This window comes from Hippopotamus amphibius, chromosome 2 (assembly GCF_030028045.1).
Source record: "Hippopotamus amphibius kiboko isolate mHipAmp2 chromosome 2, mHipAmp2.hap2, whole genome shotgun sequence".
NCBI classification, from domain to species: Eukaryota; Metazoa; Chordata; class Mammalia; order Artiodactyla; family Hippopotamidae; genus Hippopotamus; species Hippopotamus amphibius.
In genome coordinates, this window is record NC_080187.1 from 118,863,359 (window position 1) to 118,885,476 (window position 22,118).

Below are 22,118 nucleotides of genomic sequence, written 5' to 3' on the forward strand. Positions count from 1 at the left end.
AAGTGTTCTAATTTCATTCTTTTACATGTAGCTGTCCAATTTTCCCAGCTCCACTTATTGAAGAGGCTGTCTTTTCTCCATTGTATATTCTTGCCTCCTTTGGTGCTCATATGTGCGTGGGTTTATCTGTGGGCTCTCTATTCTGTTCATTGATCTATGTTTCTATTTTTGTGCCAGTACCATACTGTCGTGATCACTGTAGCCTTTAGTACCGTTTGAAGTCAGGGAGCCTGATTCCTCTGGCTCCATCTTTCCTTCTCAAGATTGCTTTGACTATTTGGGGGCAAGACTGAACCAGGAAGAAATAGAATATATGAACAGACCAATGACAAGCACTGAAATTGAGATGGTGATTAAAAATCTCCCAAGAAACAAAAGTCCAGGGCCAGATGGCTTCACAGGTGAATTCTATCAAACATTTAGAGAAGAGCTAACACCTATGCTTCTCAAACTCTTCCAGAATATAGTAGAAGGAGGAACACTCCCAAACTCATTCTACAAGGCCACCATCGCCCTGATACCAACACCAGAAAAAGATGTCACCCAAAAAAGAAAATTTCAGGCCAATATCACTGATGAATATAGATGTAAAAATCCTCAAAAAAATACGAGCAAACAGAATCCAAGAGCACATTAAAAAGATCATATACCATGAATGCAAGTATTCCATGAATACCCTGGAATGCAAGGATTCTTCACTATACGCAAATCAATCAGTGTGATACATATTCACAAACTGAGGGATAAAAACCATATGATCATCTCAATAGATGCAGAAAAAGCCTTTAATAAAATTCAAATGAGGTATTATAGGAAATACACAAAAAGGAAGGGTCAGGTGTGATGGGGAATTCTAATCTTCAGTGACTTTGAAAATTGTAGACAGGTGGCTAAAGAGAGGAAAAGGAAGGGTCAAGTGTGATTATGGAGATTATAACCTTCGGGGACTTAGAAAATTGTAGACACGTCGCTGGGTGGACCCATGCTAGGCGGGGTCTTGGCATCATCCTGCAGTTGTGCCTTTTTGTAAATCACTATCTCTCTCACTGTCTTGGATTCAAGAGGTTGTTCTGTTGTCACTGATGAAATGAAAAACAAACAGTTATCTAAGGATAAGCATCTTCTCAGATATTAGGCTCATCTCAATGCCTGATTAAATGGCTTTTCCTAACGGTTTCCTCAAAGCAGTGAGGTAAATGTCATAAAACCAAGAAATGTGAAAAATATGAAGGAACTCATGACACATGTCCTCAGGTTCTGAATCTAAATGCTGCCGCATAAAATGGACTGCTATCAGTTAGCTGTGATTAGCTAGGCTCAGTTAGAACTAGCTCTGATCTCATGGAAACTTCTACTGGCCCCATTAATTGCTTTTTTACAAATTTATTTTACATCCATTGTTGTATTTAATCTTTTCAATAATCCTAAGATTTAGACATTATTTTTATTCACATTTTAGAGACGAAGAAACTGAAACTGAGCTAGAATAACTGGCTGAAGTTAACGCAGCTGGTAAATAGAGGCACATGAGGTTATAGTCTGGAAAGGCTGTTTGACGTGAAGTCAAGTCCTTTTTCTCTCAGTGATGCTGGTTCTTTTCAACCTATTTCAAAGACACGGGGTACCTGTGGTACGTCAGGAACCACTGACCAGAAAAAGGAGAGAGAGGGGAATAAACCAAGCAGTGCTCTGGGCCTCTCACTCTGGTTTCAACCAGAGCACATGTGATACATATATCAGTCCCATTTAAAGTTTTGTTTGAAAAACCAAATGCTGTATTATACCGTGATGTCTCCTAATGCTGTGCTTGCAACTTCTTGCAGTTAGATCTGTCTCATCCTTTCTTTGCTCTCACAACAGTGTGAAACCTCACCTGACCTGGAGCACATGGAAATCGTTGCCCTTGGGATGTGCTTTAGGCTCCAGGACAGCACAGTCTAAAGATCTGCCGTGACCCCTGGCAGCCTTGCTGTCTTTCTCATCAAGGCCAGTTAAATTATTCACAGTACCTGCAGCCTTCTCACGGCTATCAGTGATATCACTACTATCACAACTCATTGAGCTCTCTTCAAAGAGGGAAGTGATATCTTCTCCAAATATCTTGAGGCAGTTTTCAATGAGAAATTGTACAAAAGAAATCTGTTACACAAAAGGGCAAAAAACAAGGTATTATTTTACATATGGCATAGTGGTAAATCACACTTCATATATGAATCTTGGCTATAACAAAAAAGCAAAATAATCCTGAGAGAAATTCAGACTTGATTAAAAAAAATATATATATATATATACACACACAGACATACATATTTATAAACCAGTTTTCTCTAAGAAATAACCAATACTTTCAAGAGGACTTTGGGCACAGATTTTAAAATTCTTTCAATCAGTGGGCTAAAGTTATAATTTGTGGGCTAGTTTAAATAGCGAACATTTTTGTAATGATGGTTACGTCTTTAATACTAGGATAATTTTCAAGTAACCCACATAGAATGTTTGGGGCCAAGGTGTATATTCTCTTATTAAATTTTATTTATTTTTATTTAAAAATTTTTCCAGTTTTATTGAGATATAATTTATATATAACATCTTATTAAAATTTATAAAGTATCCAATACAGAAAAACTTGTGTGGTTTACTTCAGTTAAGACATATCTGAAATATGGGAAGCAGAGATTTCAGTGGTTTTTTGTGAAAGAAGGAAGCAGCTGGAGAGAAAACATGTCTGCTTGTCTAACTGCATTGCCTTGCCTCATGCTTGCTCTGGGTAAGCTTGAGGGAAGAGCTGTGATCCTATTAGGCATGTTGTGGCTCTGTTAGGATGTTCTGAAATCTTTTACTAGTTTCTTCATCCTGTAGTGGAGGTGAAATAGTAGCCAAGTATTTTTCTGAACGAGCCAGCGGGAGGCCAGCATGTGTGGAGCCACAGGTGCTCACGTTGCCCGAGCCACCTAGGATGTGCCAGCAGTGACCGGAGCCGCAAGGTGTTGGCATCACTATGTAATGATGAAACCATGGCTTGGAAACTTTGCCCAAGTTTACACATCCTTCAGTGATTAGGCTGAGAGCTGAACCTTGGCTCTCAGACTTCAAAGCCCAGATTCTTTTCTATCATATCATCCTACTCTCATCTTTCTATTGTTTGGGTCTCCTAGATAGAAAAGGAGAAGTGACTCAACTGCTCTCAGCTTCCCGCTTAATAGCCCACCTTCCCATATCCCACCAGAGAAGGACTCTGCCACTCCAGGGGAGTGTAATTAAAATGTGCACTTTAAAAAACTGGTCCATCAGAGTTAATACCACAAACTTCAGGTTCAAAGCGGGGACCCCTTCCCATAAGGCATAAAAATGAGAGATCTTATTACCTTTTTTCTGAAGTCGTTTTCTAATGCTGAGCTGCCAGAATGAGGTGGGCAAAGAATGCTTGGGGCTATACACACTGATAAATTGTGAGCTGTCATCTGATTGGATGAGGAATTCTGCTCAATGTTGCGTAACACTCCAAAAAGGTATTGCAAGAGAACTACATTAGCTCTTGGCAGCTGGCCTAAAAGACTAAAGGCAGAAGAATGCATTTCTAAATAAAACAAGTCATTTTGCTTAGGAAGTGGAAATACAAAGACAGAAAATAGAGGACTTCTTCGTATACTATGTACACATTCCACTCTCACAGAGTTGCAGGCATGAATGCATACAAAAATGTTTCATTGAATTTAATTCCTGATCCAGATAAGAACTCCTCTGGTTAGTTATGTGTTTGACAAAGTTAAAATCATATACCCCTGGCAGACTGGTCCTTTAGCATCTCTTTTTAGACCAGTGGATTTCATCTCCAGCAGTTTCATGTATTTAGAAGGTATAAAATGGTCAAGGATTCCATATTAATAAGATTAGGAGAAAAACACGAATTCAATATCAGCAGTAAGGCATGTGTCTATTTTTTATACTGGCTGCCGTGGTTAGGATCAAGTGGAACCCTTTGACATTGGTCATTATTTTAGTGGACAAAGCTGTAAACTATAAGCTAATATTTTCCTGAGAGTATGTTGGTTGCATTTTTGAGGTGTGAACAGGGTTGAGTAATTATTGCATCATTACCTCTGGGCTGCAGCTATTTTCTCCTCCTCGTTCCCCTGGTCAATAACACCAAGCCATTTATCATAGAGACTGGCCGAAAATATACTTCCTTGGATATTTCGAAGAAAATCCTTACATGGGTAAAAATATATATATTAGTCTTAAGTTAAATATGTTGGAGAAATTACAGAGAAAACATTTAGTTGAAAAATTGAGTTCAATGCCCATTTCCTTCACAACTACACAAACTGTGATCCACACAGAGCTTGGCTCTGATTCTCCATAGACTTGCACATCCAGAAGCATTGCTTGGATTTTCTGCAACTGAAATTAGAAGCATAAAAGTAGAGTCTGGGCTGTAGAGAGAGTGAAGCTAAAGCCCCTTCTATCACCTGGAACTTACTCTTTGTGTACATGTTAGCACAGTAGCACAAACTGACAAGGTCTGGTGATAGCTCATCCTAAATCGTATTAGTTTTTTGAAAAGAAATGCACATACCCATTTTGCTTGTTTACTTTAGACACAGTGCTTGCTCTTAATTCAAGCAAGAGAAGTTCTGAAACAAAAAAATAACCAAAAAACACACTCCCACATGCTCTTGCATCTTAAGAGAGAACTGGGCTTTCTGACTTGAGGTATGTGTGCTCCTTGGGAAAAAACTACTCTAATAACAGTTTGTCTTCCTTTTTTTTTATAACTATATAAAAGTTTGTTCTGCAGACTTCTAAGCAGCAGGTGTTGAAATATATCAAAATCCCCAGTGGGTAACTACATGTTACCTCTTACAACTCCTTGAATGGAACACATCCTCCTAAAAAAAGGAAATTAAAAATTTAGATGTATAGCAGCTTCAGGCCTCTGAGTATCAGGCTAGTGATATGCAAATGTAAGTTTCCCAAGTGGAGGCCTGGAAAATTTGTCCCTTTAGAGGGCTGAGGAACAAGTCTTAATATCATAGAATTGGGCCCATTAAAATTTATGAAGTTGTAATCTTCTGTGCAAGACTGAGGGGAAATTATTGCATTGCCTTGCTAGTTTCAAAGGCACACCTTGCTTCCACTGATCTTAATATATAGCCCGACTTCTCTTAGTAGTAGTTTGTCCAGGAAGTGCTTCTAGGCAACTATCATGATTATAATCCAGTAACTGTCCACTTGTTCTGATACTTATTGAGCTACTCTTTGTGCCAGACACTCTGCTGAGTACTGGGGATAGAGCAGTGAAGACAATGGACAAAGTCTCAGTTCTCTCAAACCTTCACTGTGTTATTGGTATACAATACCCACTCACGGTCTTTAAGTTCTTCACTGTTTCCTACGGAGTGACCCCAGTGTCTTTGGAGAGAAGCAGCACTCCAGCTTTGGCTGGTTCTGGGAGTCTGGGAGGGTGCAGCAGGGCCTTTGCCTCATGTGTACCAAACTGCATGCACTTGGAGTGTGTGTCTCCTCTCTTTCCTGGACCCTGTGCTGCAGAGTCCACTGGTGGGGCTGAGTGTCATTAAGCCAGAACATGACCCATGCAGAATATGCCAAGGGTATTTGCTGTTGGACCTCTGTTTACAGAAAGTTTAATGGCAATCGGTGCGGTACGCATGATACATTCATTTCTGATTGAGGCCAACTCTCTGGTTAGTTTGACACGTGGTATCATCAAGGTCAAGGTTGCAAAGTCTGATCCTCCACCAAGGTCCGTCAACTTTAGGAAGAGAAAACTTTGGGAATGTCTAAGAACCGTACCCATGAGTAGCCACCCTCTTGCTAGTCTGTGCTTATAACACGGAAATAGGTAAGGGCCTACTAACTCTTGCTAGAAAATCAAGTCAATTCCATGTGTGTACCTTACAGAGGGCAACACTTAGCTTGCTGTTTGCCTACCTAGTGTGTATTATTATGGTGCGAGTGTAGTAGCGGTCAACTCTAAGTCATTTCTAAACTGTCGCTCTTTATCATATAATCGAATTATGACCGAACAGTAATAGGGGACAGGGAAAGACCACATGTTACTGAGTTCCTAAGATAATTTTAATAACCTGTTTACTACATTAACATATTTTTGTTCAGAGCTACTAACAAGTAGAATGTAACTAGACACTTGTAATTCAGCTGTATCATTTCAAACTCAATCTATTTTTGTATGAATCTATTGAATTTTCAGAATTCCAAACTGATTTTGACTGCTGCACCCACTTTAAAAGTCAGATTTATAGGAAAAGGCACGTGGGTAGGAGCTGGTTACCATGTAACTATAACCGCAGGTGGTGGGTTAAACATAACAAGTATTAACAAAGGATGCCAAAGGTGGTACAAGGAGGAAAAAGGAGGAACAAAGGGTGGAGTCATCCCTACACTAACTTTAAAGTAAAAGGCATTGAGAGACAGGGGAAGGAAGATGAAATGGTCAGCGATTTCAGTGGCCTCACTGAGCATTTTTTGATTTATGGTAAGGCAAATGTTTACTTACTGTGGTAAACTTCTGTAACTGTTTCCAAAAGCTTAATATGAATTTTCTTTAATATGAACTTTGCCTTCATTAGTGGCGAGGAAGTCATTACAAGCAGGAAGCTTGTTTTGGTAAACACTCTGTGTGTATAAGTGTGTGTTTTGAAATTTATTATTTTTATTCTTTTGCATAGAGTGTTCAGGAGTAAATGGGGGAGGGTGTTGTGTGATGAAAAAGGAAAGTATATGTAACATGTGGGGCTTTTAACACCCAAAGTAGCTTCCTCCAATTCTGACTTGGTGAAGTTTTCTTTTTTTTAAGAACTTTTATTGAGATATAGTTAACATACAATAAACTGCATATATTTAGAGTGTACAATTTGGTATTTTTTTTCTTAGTAATGTATATATGGCAGTCCCAATCTCCCAGTTCATTCCCGCCCAACCCTCCCCACTTGGTGTCCATATGTTTGTTCCCTACATCTGTGTCTCTATTTTTGCCTTGCAAACCGGTTGATTTGTACCATTTTTCTATATTCCGCGTATATATGTTAATATACATTTGTTTTTCTCTTTCTGACTCATTTCACTCTGTATGACAGTCTCTAGGTCCATCCATGTCTCTACAAATGTCCCCGTTTTGTTGCTTTTTACAGCTGCGTAATATTCCATTGTATCTATGTACCACATCTTTTTTTTTTATATTCAAATTGTTGTTTTATTTTTTATTTACTTTTTATTATTTTTTGGGGGTACACCAGGTTTAATCATCTGTTTTTATACACATATACCCGTATTCCCTCCCTTCCTTGACTCCCTGTACCACATCTTTTTTATCCATTCATCTGTTGATGGACATTTAGGTTGCTTCCATGTCCTGGCTATTGAAAATAGTGCTGCAGTGAACATTGGAGTGCATGTGTCTTTTTGAATTATGGTGCCCTCTGGGTATATGCCCAGTAGTGGGATTGCTGGGTCATATGGAACTCTATTTTTAGTTTTGCAAGGAACCTCCCAACTGTTCTCCATAGTGGCTGTATCAATTTACATTCCCACCAACAGTTCAAGAGCATTCCCTTCTCTCCACACCCTCTCCACCATCTACTGTTTTTAGATTTTCTGATGATCCCCATTCTAACCGGTGAGGTGAGTGAAGTGTTTTTATATTACGCCTGGTAGGGTTCTTGGGCAGTCATGATGCAGGACCAGTCATATAGCTTCAGAGTTACTCTGTGTGGATAATGCTAGAAATTTCCCTACCTTGAAGACGGATGCTGCCACAAGAACAGATTCCTCATCCAAGTTCACTTTGTCCCCAGAGTTTATCTTCTCCTTTAGGGCTCTGCATGATTTTATACTGCCTGGTTTACTGAAGATGCCTTCTGTGAGTGGCCCTTTTTGATTGATAAAGTAAAGTATATCCTATAGAGAAAAAAAAAGAAAACTGTGTAGCATTTCATATCTACAAGCTCAGAGCACAAGCTTGCCCCCTTTTTGACAGAGCTGAGGTGTATGAGGGTACAGTGCTAGAGCTGCAAGGACTGGAGTCAATTTGAAATTTTTTTTCAGTGTCTCTAAATATATTTTCTACCCAACAATCCATTTTACATTCATACACTGAAACATTTTACACACTTGCTTAATCAGATTTTCCTTTTTAGTAAATTTACACTAAGTCAAACTTCTCTGCTTTGAGGCGTTAGTAGAATCATCCTCTCCTCCTCCACTGTTCCTTTCTCAGTATTACCTAATATAGGTGCTCCTTCCTAAGTGTAGAAATCTTTTTCCATACTCATTTCCCATTTGTTTTTTCTTTTTTCCGTGACTGTACACCCCATTTCTACTTCCGGTATTTCCTCCCCTCTCTTAAAACAGGCTCAAAACCCTTCTCCTCCTTCTCTGATCACATTCCCTTCCCATCAGTCTTTCATTTCCTTTTGCTGTGTCTTCAGGTCCTGTACTTACAGGGTAGAGAGATAACAGATGTTGGAGTCAGGTAATCCAAGCACTCTGAACTCTGTTATGCTACTCATCTGCTGTGTGACTATGGGCACAGCACATACTTTATTGAGGCTTTTTTATTTTTCATTTATGAAGTGGGGATGGTAATTATCATAGTTAGCCCCAAATTTGCTGTGAAAGGTGCAAGGACTGGGGTAGGAGCTAGCATGTACCTATTAATAGCGTGATAAATTTCTTCATAGATAGCGTAAGAATCCCTGCATCTAGGACAGTGCTTGGAGGGATAGTGGACCGTGAACAGATGTTAACACTGACAATTCAATACACTACTTTGAGATAACAGAGGCCAAACTCTGTGACTTTCATTTGACACATTCTGTCAGGATTAAATGATTCGTATTTGCCAGAGGATATCTTTATGCTTAAGCATGTGAATTACAAATGAAATCTCTGTGAGATGTTTTGAGTGGTAAGGTGGAGTAGACTCAGCTGAAGGAGACTTGAGACTTGTATGGAGTTCAAGGAAGGAGATGAGACTATGAGGATGAGGTGGGTTTTCAGAGATTCATATGCACAGAGCCCGTTACAGTTGATCTGACCAGGTGCAGGTGGGTCTTTGCTGAAACCAGTGGAATGGCCAAGAACATCTTTTCCTTGTTGTATTTGCCTTATGACTCTGCGCTACCTAAATCAGATCCTATTTGAAATAGTGTTAACAAAACTTCTCAGTCAGAGCCAGGGGCTGTCTAATGACGTCTCCATTTGAGGGTGGATTTGGGTGAGAACACTTGATCTCTCAGAGCTCCCCTCCTCAGGAGGGCTGCAGAAGCCCAAAATGAGACCTACTCGGATTGGGGTGGGCAGGCTGTCATCATCGCACACATCCTCCAGAGAAACTCCAAAGAGTGGTTTTGGCTTTGTGGGCGGTGGGGCTGGGCCCTGGCTGTCCCGGCGAGTCCTGAAGCTCCGCCAGAAGGCCCAGTTTTTGGCAGAACTCTTCTTGACTGTCTTTTGGCCTGCATCTAAGGAAGAAGTGAGATTATTACGAATAGCAGTGTAGTTTATTTAACCTGATTTCCACGGTTTACATTTTACAGCATATTCATTGCAGTGGCCGGAAGAGAGAAAAACTGAGTCATTTGTTGTACAGAATTTCCCACATTCTGAAATTGGCTACTTGCATCCTTGTGGTGTTCATGTGTTCTTCTTCAACGTATCCTGCAACCCAGTATTTAAACTTAGAGGCTTGATTAGACTCAGGACTGATTCTCCCAGTGACAGTGTTCCCCAGACAGTGCTATCTACTGCCTCTTAACTGTGTCCTGAGGCACTTAACCTGTATTATACAAATTTCCTGATGTTAAGTGTTATCAGTGGATTCAGGTGTCAGATCTCATTTTAAAAGCCAAAAAGATTTGGAATTCAAATCAAGCAGAGTTTGGTAATCATTTACTTTTGTAGTAGGTTTCTTCCCACTCTTAGATTTCCTGTTTGGCTGAGTACCCAACCATGGTCAACTTTCTCCCGTCAAAAGGATCGGCCTGTCATGACACATCCTGCCTGACCCCACTTCTCAGCCAGCTTCTGGACCTCTCTTCTGGGTGGCCACAACCCTCTGGCAGCTCTATAGATGACTTTTTGCAGTCAGGGTCCTTGGGAAGTAGTCATTAAATGCTGGCTATATGGTAAGATGCCAGGTGGCCATCTTCCTGTAACACCCTACCCAGCTACCCAGGCCCCTGTCAAAGGAAAGCTGAAGACAGGCTTTTAAAGAAAAAGTGATCATCAATGAAAAGCTGAGTTCAAAATTTCTACTGCCTAACTGTGAGTATTTTCTGGATATTTGCTTAAGTAACCTGTTTAACATTTACTTAAAAAACCTGCTTAAATAACCAACTAAAAAAGCCAACAGAGGTGCCAAGTTGTAGGAAAATAAACAGATGAGCAACATTTTACCAAATATCCTTAAACGCCCATCCACTTGGCTTTCCTGAGACATAGTGAGTGCATCACCATGTCCACTCATGTGGGCGGAACACTTCTGGTTCTGGATGAGAGAACCAGAAGGCTCCTGTTCTGCCAGCTAGTTGGATAAGTTACTTTAAACTCTTTGAGCTTTGGTTTGCTCAAATTTAACATAAATGATGCTACCTACACTTCATTGAACTACATAATGTAATGTACTACTCAACACAAGACATGGCTCATAGCAGCCTTAGCAGAGGTAATTTCCCCCCCTCAGAGAGCCTAAGGCAGCCTAGACATCAGTCTCCTCCCTGCAAAGCAGACCCCACTCCCATTCTTCAGTTGAGTTTGCAGCCTGCAGATGTGCAGTCATGAACGAATGCCACCAGTCCACCTTAGGCTCTTCCTGCCCTGGCATGTATACCTCCATCATTTTAAAAGGAGAGAATGAAGAAAGCAAATACATTCTTAAATCCAGGAGGAGATTTTTCTACCTTAACATGTACAGAAGTTTAAGATACATGTTTAGATAGGTCGAGTTGTTTTATGCAACCTGGTTTCCCTATTCTTAACCTGACTGTATTATTTTTAAAGCTATCCAAATGTACTCATGTATTACAACTGTATTCATTCACTGTTCAGCTTTAATAAGAATACTCCTAAGAAGAGTGCTCTATCCCTTGCTATAAAGCTATATATCCAGCTACTCTATGAGCATAGACAGAAAGCAAAATAGACATTGAGTCCTATACTTTCTCAAAGATACTTTCAGGCTTAGTTGGACCTCTCATAATGTACATTAAAGTTCATGTTGCCTCTGTGACCAATCAAAATATATGCTATAGCCATGAAAACTATGGAGACTAGTAAACAAGCTAACCTTACAACCTCATCTTTCTTACACAGTCTTGGCAAGATGTAGTTTAGTGTTTCCTGATGCTCAGATTAGGGTTTGAATATTAAAAAAATATATAATTTTTGAAACTTTTTGCTTACAGAATAACAATCATAACAATAAAAATACTTTAAGTAGGAATTCTATTCTGGCCCCAGTACTTCCCAGATTAATTAAGAACATTTTATTCAGAGAAAGAAATATCAGTGGGACAATATTGGAATGGTAGGGGGAGAAAATTGCAAGAGGGAAGATTTTTAAAAACCCCAGCCATAAACGTTCAGTTCCAATCACAACCTGGGTCTGAAGCAAACGTGGAAATGAGACTGCTGTGGGGGTAGAATTAAGAGTTCAATTCTAACCAGAACCCCCAGAGCCACTTCAGCCTAAGTCCAGAATAGATTTGAAGTCTTTTCTAAGCCATACAGTCATCTAACCACCTCCTGTGAAGGCACGAGATGCTAGACACAACATGGGGAACATGTGTTCCCAGGCCATAAGAAGCTCATACTCTAATAAGACACACAGATGTGTACAGATGTAATTATATGTAGGCAGTGCTCTGGGGATACAGAGAAGGGAGATGTGTACCTGGAGGAATTAAAAAAAAAAAAACAAAACCAAAAAACCAAAAGCCAAAACCTTCCTGGAAGTGAGTTGGATCTTGATTTCAGACCTTTGGTGTTTCTCTGAGCTTGATTCTGTGGGTATTGGGGCCTGCCTATACGGTTCCCTTAACCCCACATGGAGAATCGGCTGTATGTCATGAGTTTGTTTATAGCAGGAGAGACAAGAGCCAAGGGAAGACACTTACAGGAAAGGAAGGGGCTCACCTTTCCCCTGCTGATTCCTGGCTTGGTTCCTGGCTGTGTGCTTGGGTTTCAGGATAAACCGGCCTTGGATCTCTTGGGACTCCTGTTGCAGTGGGAAGGCCTCCTGGAGGGCAGAAGGAGAGGTGGAGTCCTCCGATCCCCGCTGCAGGAGCACAGTAGCTGGAAGATGGCTCATTTTAATTCCATAGGGATGTTCATGCCCTATGTGCAGAAAAATCTACATATAGATTCAGGCTGATATGATGGGTATAGTCAAACCTACCTTACCGTGAGCAAGTGCCCCACACTGGTGTGGCTGCTGTTCTTCTGGGGCTTCTGGGTAGAGAAGGCTGTACTTTCTGAGTAGGATGTGCACTGTCATGGGGGACACCCTGCAAAAAGCAGGTGCCCAAGCAAATAAGTTTAAATAGTAAAGAGAAGAATGTTTTGAGACACCTTGCTTGGTTTGGAATGTATATATCCATCCCTGCATTGCACAATGTTGACTTTTGTTGTGTTTCCATCTGAGAATATTGAAGGCCTTCTAGTTTCTGCCTTGACACTCACTAGATTGTACATCTCAGGCAAGCCTTACGTTCTTCCTTTGAAATGCTCACCCTCACATAGACTGATAAGGAGCAAAGTAAATATATGAATAAACATTGGTGCTTAATATTTTTAAAATGATTGGACTATATACGTTAAGAATTGCTATGATCACTGTTCTCTCACACATGTCAGTTTAACACACAGATTTTTCATTTCCTTTTGTCAGTTCAACAGCCAGAGCTATTCCAGAGCAGCGGGGTGGTTTGCCTTTATGTTTCCCTCCCATTGCTGCCTTCCCTCCTTGGGGGGGGGTTCCTGCGAGGCAGTGATCAGAGGCAAGGCTGCGCGGTGGTGGAAACCCGGAAGCAAAGTGCAAACCAGTGTTTACAGAGTGGAAAACCGCACCAGAAATCCTCAGGAGTTGCCTGCCAAGTGATTTGTTTTGCTCTTTCATGCTTTACATTGCTTCCTCTCCATAGAATGCCCAAAGACCCTGTGTTGTGACGTGGATTTCATTTTTTAAGAATAGAAGGAAAGTTCCTTTTCTTTTGTTTCTGATTTATTATTGAATGTAACTTGGGGAGCTCTTGCTTTTGCTTTTCATCTAACATAAGTGCAATGTCAGCGTTCTGTTCAGAGCAAGAATCACAGTGACTTCCATCCTTTAAAGCAAAAGAAGCTTCCATGACAGCAATAAAATACAACCAAATCACCAGGATAACCAGGAGCTAATCCGTAACTGTGAGTTGAGAGCAGGTTAGGAAATGCATTCAGGGTGACTGCTGAGGTAGCATCATGAAGGCCAGGCTCTTAGGAGTCCTTAGAGCCAGCCACGGTGCGTGAAGCTGTTCTAAGCCTAAAGATTGTCATTTACATGGTTTTGTTTAAATGAATGCATTTCATTAAAATAAATATATTTAAGTATTTGATTTTTTTCACCTTATTGCTGGTGGACTTTTACAAAAATGTCAACATTAAAAAAGAAAAACACATGAAATAGGTGAGGGAAGTTTGTCCTCAGCTTGGTGCTTGGTGACTCCATGTATTTCTGAGACTTGGAATATACATATCACAGAAAAAGCTCAGTTGATTAGATTTTCTAGATCACTTGAAAACGTTCTTCAGGTCACTTGAAAGAGTAAAAGCCTCACAGGATTATTGAACAGATCAAAAAAAGAAAAAAGAGGGAATGCTCTAAGATTTCTAGCAGAAATCATTGTCACCGTTACTGTATTGCAAGTTCTGCTACAGGTTTTGTCCTTTCCTTTGTTTTATTCCCTCCTTTTTTCACTGACCACACTGAACAGACTTGCTGATCTAAGAAAAGCAAGTCTTTCCTAGCTTTAGAAAAGCTAGATTATTTTTAGCTATTATTATATTATTATTATTTCTAACTATTATATAATAACTATTGTAGGAAAGATGTAATCTACGTATCAAAAACCTCAAGAGCAATGCTGGTAAACAGCTTGAGAAACAGCAAAGTACAGGTGGTTTAGTCAGTGAAGACTTGAAGAATCTGAGTGTGATTATCTCATTCTCTTTATGATGCTGAGAAAAGTTTTGGGCACAGAGCAGATTATTAAATAAATGTACTCGGGTACAGAGGCATGGCTGGATTTTAGAAGAGTCTCACAAAATAGAGACTGCTTAGTAGTTAGGAAATGGATCAGAGGACTTCAAGACTGGAATATGAAAAGTATAGGGAAGGTGGGAAGGAGTCGCAGGAGGGAGAGGATATGGGGATATATGTATAAATACAGCTGATTCACTTTGTTGTACAGCAAAAACTGGCACAACAGTGTGAAGCAATTATATTCCAATAAAGAGCTTAAGAAAAGAAAAGTAATGTATGAGAAAAAGAAATTCCAGTTTGTGTTGCTTTCATACCTAAGTAAGTAAGTACATAGGGAGGTAAATCAATGTTTTCAAGACAAGTCTGTTTGTCAAGTGAAAAAAGTAAAGAAGAAAAATTCCCATTTCTCTCCCCAGCTAGACTGTAAGTTGCTGAATGAAGAGATGTTATTAGTGCTCAGGATAGAGTAAGTGCTTGGAATTAGTTAATAAATGTATGAATAAATATTGCATGAGATTTTCATTTTTAAGGGTATTTAAGTTCAAGACTGATCAGCTATTACTTTGAGACTTTAGAGTCACAGTTTTGAACCCAATCAACCCCATCTTAGGTTTTCCCTGACACTTACCGATGAGTGGGTATGAGGCCTCTTTCTTACCAGAACTGGCCCACAGCTGGTAATCTTTCTCAGAGCCCTTGGAGACAAAAAGAACTGTGTGTCACAGCAAATCTTCCCAGTAGGTACTTGAAGAACCCATTTCCTTAGCACTTTTATACTTCCAAAGAGAAAGAATTTGGGCCAGTATAAATGCTATGTGGTGCATGGGGGTGGCTACAATTTTTGAGTTAACAATGCTGATTTCAGTATCTCCTGTCTCTTTCGCAGCCTCCAGTGGACCTTCTGAGATTCTTGTCCTTTTTGGTAAAGGGTGGGGATCTATGGTACCACAGTGCAATTAGCCCCTCACTTTGTGGGCGGCCCATGGCATAAAAAAAATCGCAGTAATGCCCCTTCGCTGTGGAGGAGAAGTCTAATCTCAGGAGTCCTGCTTTCTGCTGTCTCTAGATTCCTTGGAGAATGTTGGCTTTTGGCTTCGAATATCCCAGCCCAGACAAGCATGTTGTCCAGAGAGCCACACACTCTGCCATGACCATTCCTGAGCAAAGTACAACTTGAAAGGCATCATAAGCTCAGCAACCATGAGCAAAAGGAGACAGATGCCCAAGAGGCTTTGAGTAGATGGCAGAATCAAGTCAGCCCACTGGCTCTGATGTAGATGAGTGCCATTCAAGGGAGAGAAGGGACAAGGACTGTAGCCTAGAGAGTGTCAGATGCAGAAAACAATCACTGCCTAGGAATATTGGATATCCCATTTGAAACAAGCCTAAATTATAAAAAATGCTGAATTAAAGAGTCCTCCAGGAGAGGATAAAGCAAAAAAATGTTTGAAATAGAGTTGTTGGTGATAGGTACTATGCTTGCCCTTGACTTCTGATTAAAAACCATGGCCTTGCCATGAAGGAGGCAAGGTCCCAGGTAGTGGAAGCAGTCACACACACACACACACACACACACACACACACACACACACACACACACACAGAGTTAACCTGCTCAAAATTGTATTGCAAATAAGAAGTGAAAGCTAATAAAAAATCTTTTCTTTTAAGGTAAAGATTGAAAAAACTGTGTTGGAATCCCTTAAATCAGGCATACACATATAATAACAAATAACCCCAATTCTTCATTAAAATAGAAATTTTTTCTTGTCTAGTGAGATTGATCACTTTAAGCAAAGGAAAATTACAAAAATGAAATAAAATGAGCTCTAACATTAATCAGTCTCCCCAGCCTTATCCCTAAAACCACTCTCTTGTAAGATTTAATTCTTATTCAGGACATACGTATCAAATAGGTTAGAAATCAATGCAGAGGGGTACTTCACCCAGTGCATATAAATTCAATTTTATTTATAATGTATTATTAAATTCCATTTTTACAGAATCAACGCTTTCTTATATCAAATTCTGGCTGCCCTGAGTTTTTAAGGGGCTTTATTATACCACTGAGTCAGACAAAACTTAAATACAAACATTTTAATTATGTCATTTCACAATAGCAAGACATTTTCATATTTATGTATATATATATATAAATATATATTCATATTTGTATATATAAATTTTATATAAGGAGCCGTGCTTTACAAGTGCTTTTTTCAATTCTGTCCATCTGAATGTCCCTCTCCCTCTCTTTTCCCCTATGCACCCTCATCCCCATAGCCATCTCTTTCACCAAAAAATTCTTACAAGCCATAACAGTCCTATCAAAACATAAAGGAGAGGGAGTCGCGGGAGGGAGGGAATATGGGGATATGTGTATAAATACAGCTGGTTGACTTTGGTGTACCTCAAAAACTGGTACAAGAGTGTAAAGCAATTATATTCCAATAAAGAGCTTTAACAAATAAAATAATCAAAATATCAAAAAAAAAAAAAAAAGGAACAGACACTTGAAAGCAAAACAAGATGAAAGTGATGTGTACACAGATGCCCCCAGATCCATGCTCTTACTCAGAACTTATCTTCTTTACCAGTTCACAGGTGGCATTAGCCATCTAGTTCTCAGGACGTGCATCAAGGGGATGTAGTGTCTAGCCAGGTGGTCTTTATGTCAAATTTACAACAAAACATATCATTTAGGATTTCTGATGCTGAGATTGAGTCCTCAGGTGGCAATCAGGATAAATAGGGATGGAACTAGAGGAATCAGGAATGAAGATACAGAAAGAACAGTCCTAGAGAGGAGGAGATGTTTAGAATCTTATAATATTTTATTGTCTATATATATAATATAGACAATAAAAAGCACATGTTTTCATTAGCACTCTAAAATTATAGCCCGATTTCATTATGCTGTGACTTTCAACTCACACAAAATTTAAAATGAGAATACAAGAATAACATGCATAGGCTAATAATATAGCTTTGCTGCCTTCAACTTCTAAATTTAGGGGACAAAATATGACTTACATATCTGTAATAATCAGCTGTCTTATGATGGTAGGTACATTACACACACACACACACACACACACACACACACACACACACGAATCTCAAAAATCAAAGTTGGTTTTTAACTAAAAATAACTTTCAGGTACTTACAGTTATTCCTAGCTTTGAAAGTGACATGTTGATAACATCATTCACTGTGTCTGAATTTGTTACTGTTATAGTTACAGACTGCAAGAAGCAAGAAAAATTGCTATAAATAAGTTTTAAACAGGTGAGTAAATAACTATTGTCAAATTATTATCCATATTCTAAAGGCAAAGCTTGTTTTCAGGTAATGACAATGTAAAGCGCATGTAGAACACAAACCCCTAGTTATAGTTGATTTCCATTTCTTTATATAACATGAAGCTAGCTAGGTGAAAGCATTTCAGTAAAACAGATATTTCTCTTAAAGGATTTGTGGCACACAAAATATAGAAGCTTAAGTAAGAAAGAGAAAGACAGAATTCTGAGAGGGCTCATGGGCTGGTCTTCAGCACCTTAAGGCTGTGTCTATAATAGAGGAAGGATAGTTTAAAAAGAAGGATCTGGACCCTCTTCTCTCTTCCTGAGTTGTGTTTTTATAGTATGGTTTTATTGCTTTGCAATTACATAGTAAAGTAAATTAGTAAAATTAGAATAAGAGCTGGCTGTAAAATATATTTCTAAAAAAACTACTATTTATTGAGTACTTTCTCTGTGTCAGGTATCATGGTTACTAAGATTTTCATGATTGAAATCTGTTGAGGACTTCCCTGGTGGCACAGTGGTTAAGAATCCAGCTGACAATGCAGGGGACGCAGGTTCGATCCCTGGTCAGGGAAGATCCCTCATTCCGAGGAGCAACCAAGCCCGTGTGCCACAACTACTGAGGCTGCGCTCTAGAGCCCGAAAGTGACAACTGCTCCACCCGTGTGCCACAGCTACTGAAGCCTGCATGCCTAGAGCCTGTGCTCTGCAGCAAGAGAAGCCACCGCAATGAGAAGCCTGCGCACTGCAATGAAGAGTAGTCTCCTCTCGCTGCAACTAGAGAAAGCCCTCGTGCACAGCAACAAAGACCCAATGCAGCCAAAAATAAATAAATTAATTAATTAATTAAAAAAAAGAAATCTGTTGAGTCAATTAAATAAAATCAATGAATCTAGGAAATGACATTGAAAATTTTAAAGATTCCAGTTCCATTCCAAACTCTGCCAGTGAATAGGGTATTTATAATAGCTCTACCACACATCACATTAAGAAACTGCTCCAAAAAAATAGGAAGACAATTTATAGAAAATTAATATGAGGTAATAATGATTAAAATTTTGCAAACTTGGTGAAAGACATAAATTTACAAATTCAAGAAGTTCAGAAAATGCTAAACAGGCAGATACAAAAAAGACCATGCTTTGAAACTTCATCGCCACACTGCTAAAAACGAAAAATAAAGAAAAAATCTTGAAAGCAGCCAAAGAAAAATGACAAATCACATACAGGGGATTAATGTTTGAGCACAGAATACTCATCAGAAAACACAGAGACTAAAAGACAATGGAACATCTTTAAAGTGCTGAAAGGAAAACATTTGCAAACAAAATTCTATAGCCAGCAAAAATAGCCTTCAAGAGTTAAGGTGAGATAGACTTTTTAAAAAGTCTTTATTGACTTTATTACGATATTGCTTCTGTCTTATGTTTTTTGTTTTTTTTTTTGACCCTGAGGCACGTGGGATCTTATCTCCCTGACCAGGGATTGAACCTGCATCCCTTGCATTGGAAGGCAACGTCTTAACCACTTGGCTGCCAGGGAAGTCTCCCAAAGTAAAGACATTTTTAGATAAAAGAAACTAAGAAAATCTGTTAGCACCAGATCTGTACAAGAAAAGCTAAGGACAGTTTCCTCAGGATGAAATGAGGTAGTACCAGAGGGAAACTTGGATCTTCAGGAATGAAAAACATCAGAAATGTTTATTTTGTGTAAATTATATATAAAGTTGATTTTTTAAAATTTCAAGGTGATTTTCTGTGAAAAATTCTGAGTGTAACCCACTGCCACAAATCAAAGCTGGCAGAGATAAAGAGTAGGCTTTGCTACAGGAGAACTCTCTAGTCTCATCTCCCTCAACCATTGCATTTATCTGGTGCTCAGAAACAGATCAGAATATTTGTATGGCTTTTGCTGTTGGCCAGGAAATAACTGTCTTAAACTACCTCTTCTTCTGTCTGCAAATACTATTTTGTGTGATCTAGAGCTACTATAAACTAGAGCAGAACAGAATGTCATAAAAAATACCCAGAATATCTTGTCACTGTAAATGTTTTGGCTACTACAGTACACGTTCAGCAATTAAATTATATACAGATAACTGGAGCTAATGGTGTGACTTTTTTTTTTCTCCAACAGCGTAAACAAAATCAGGTAGAAATATGCCGGTAATTTCAGAGTGTCATCCCTTTCAGCTCAATTTGATCCTGACATTCTTCAGAATGAAAGACCTTTCAGAAGTCTTCTGCATTTGACATGATTAAAAGCAACACCATCCCCTTGATCCTGTACTGGAAAGGGGACAGCACTGAGGTCAGCTGACAAAATGGGAACATGAATGGTTGATTAAAGTATTACATCAATGTTAAATTTAGTAAAGGTCATAACTGTGTGGTGGTTATATGAGAGAATATCCTCATTCTTAGGAGATACCTCAGTATTTAAGCATAAAGGGCCATGGTGTATGTATGACCCTCAAAAATAGTTAGACACATACACCTACAGAGAGAAAGAGAGAGAGAGGGAGGGAGAAATGATAAAGCAAATGGAACAAAGTGTTCATAAATAGATGAATCTAGGTCAAGGGTATGTGGAGTATTCTTTGCACTATTTTTATTTTTGTAGCTTTTCTGTAAGTTTGCAATTATTCCAAATAAAAACATCACAGGAAAAAAAAAAACTGTGGAAACAATCCAAACCACAATGTATGTAAGTAGCAACAATTAGAAGAAAAAATGTTTAATTTTGATAGGAAATACCTGCTTATGAAAATTACTTTATTACAGTGAACCACTAAAGTCGTTATTAGAAGAATCCAGAGAAATATTATGGACACTTAACGGTCAGTATTCTTTCCATGCTTAAACAGTGTAGCTGTCGTGGATTCCTCTTGCTTCATGTTGCCTAGGATTCACTTTTTATGAGGGAGAGTCAAAAATTATCCGCACTCCGGTTATATTAAAACTTCTGTTGGCTGTACTGTCTTATCAGCGCTTTCTGTTCAAGGCTACTGTCTCCGCAGTCACTGGTGTGGAGGTGTGAACGTGTTACATCAGTTCATTTGTAACTGCAGTGCCATCAAAAATGGATGCCCCACTTGTGATCTGCACAAAAGAAGAGCAGCGTGCAGTGATTTGTTTTTTGTGGTCTGAGGGTGTACCCGGTGCCGATATTTATCGAAGACTTTGTGCGCAGTATGGAGAAAGTGTTTTGTTGTGACGAAGTGTGTATGAATGGATAGAGGAGTTCAAGGAAGGTCACACAAGTGTTAGCCATCAAGAAGGAGCCAGATTCACTTCTGATGAAGAAGTGAAGACAGCAGTGCATTTGAACATTTTTAATGAGGGAATACGAAAGCTTGCTGACAGATGGACAAAGTGTGTTGAAAAGCGAGGAGATTACATCGAAAAATGATGTATTTGTCTTTTCTGAAAGTTAAATTCTACAGCCAGAGTGCAGATCATTTCTGACTCACCCTTGTGTGTGTGTGTGTGTGTGTGTGTGTGTGTGTGTGTAGACACACATTTTTATAGGAAAATACATGTTCCCACATAGTACTTTCTAAATACTCCCTCTCTCTTTCCACTCTCTTTCATTCTCCCTCCCTCCCACCCATCCCATCTCTCTCTCTCTCTCTTGCTCTCTCCTGTATATCTCTATCAGTTTCATTTTGCTAAGCCAAGAACTTGGAATTTCATGTTTGATCTTAAAAACACTTACACAGGCACAGTTCTTGATGTCCTCAGTGAAGATTTTGAGGGGAATGCTTTTTGGCTGGTCCTTCTCTTTGGCTAACTTGATGTACCTAATAAAATTCAGTAATAACCCAAAACAGAGTAGACGAATTAGCTATTAGCTTATTTTCAAATCAATCTGTGTTGCTAATATTTTAAATAGTCTTTTTTATTCTCAAAGCATATAGATAGACTCAACAAAATCAAATTAGGGGTTGGAAGAAAATATGCAAAAATGTTTCAGGAAAATAAGATATGACCCAGAAAATAACAGGTCTCCTTTGTCATGTGAGATGTGGGCAGCAGATCCAGTCCTCAAAGCTTTCCTGCCTAGATTGGCAGGCCCAGTGCCTTCCTGGGTTCAAGGGTAGGAAGTAGCAGTTGCTTTGAGAATCATTCAGTACAGTCAGTAACCTGCACTTATGGAAATTTAATATATGTTTTGAGAATAATGGTAGCTCCGGCCATCAGGATGGAGAAAAGGGAAAGATGAGAGTGATAATCAGAACTTCCTCAAAAATAAGCAGAACATACATGTAAATGAGAGAACAGTATTTGCAGTAGGAGCCATGATAAATCTACACAAGAGGGTAGTCTAACAATTCCTACCAAAGAGAGGGAGAAAAGTTTGGGGGCACTGCCTTGAAGAGATTTGTATTCTTCTATCATGGATTAAAGATTTAAGATACGTATACAAAATACCTTTGAAGGAAAGAGTGCCATTTTTCCTTTAGTTTGGAAGAACTGTAATATTAAAAAATGGGAGAAAAAATTACATGAAATACTTACACTAACATATTAAGACT

The 22,118-nt window shown here is 39.1% G+C and overlaps 1 protein-coding gene across 1 annotated transcript in view; it reads right to left on the reverse strand.

Annotated features, from left to right (window-relative positions):
* Positions 1 to 22,118, reverse strand: part of LOC130844468 (rho GTPase-activating protein 20-like) — a 94,800-nt gene that overhangs the window by 64,643 nt on the left and 8,039 nt on the right. Inside the window, exons 4-13 of the mRNA XM_057720704.1 lie at positions 22,015 to 22,056; positions 21,299 to 21,383; positions 17,444 to 17,521; positions 14,904 to 14,970; positions 12,172 to 12,372; positions 9,325 to 9,500; positions 7,777 to 7,938; positions 4,099 to 4,208; positions 3,366 to 3,555; positions 1,874 to 2,139 (exon numbers count right to left, since the gene is read on the reverse strand). Coding sequence (XP_057576687.1) covers positions 1,874 to 2,139; positions 3,366 to 3,555; positions 4,099 to 4,208; positions 7,777 to 7,938; positions 9,325 to 9,500; positions 12,172 to 12,372; positions 14,904 to 14,970; positions 17,444 to 17,521; positions 21,299 to 21,383; positions 22,015 to 22,056 — 1,377 coding nt within the window. The remainder of the gene's footprint in view (positions 1 to 1,873; positions 2,140 to 3,365; positions 3,556 to 4,098; positions 4,209 to 7,776; positions 7,939 to 9,324; positions 9,501 to 12,171; positions 12,373 to 14,903; positions 14,971 to 17,443; positions 17,522 to 21,298; positions 21,384 to 22,014; positions 22,057 to 22,118) is intronic.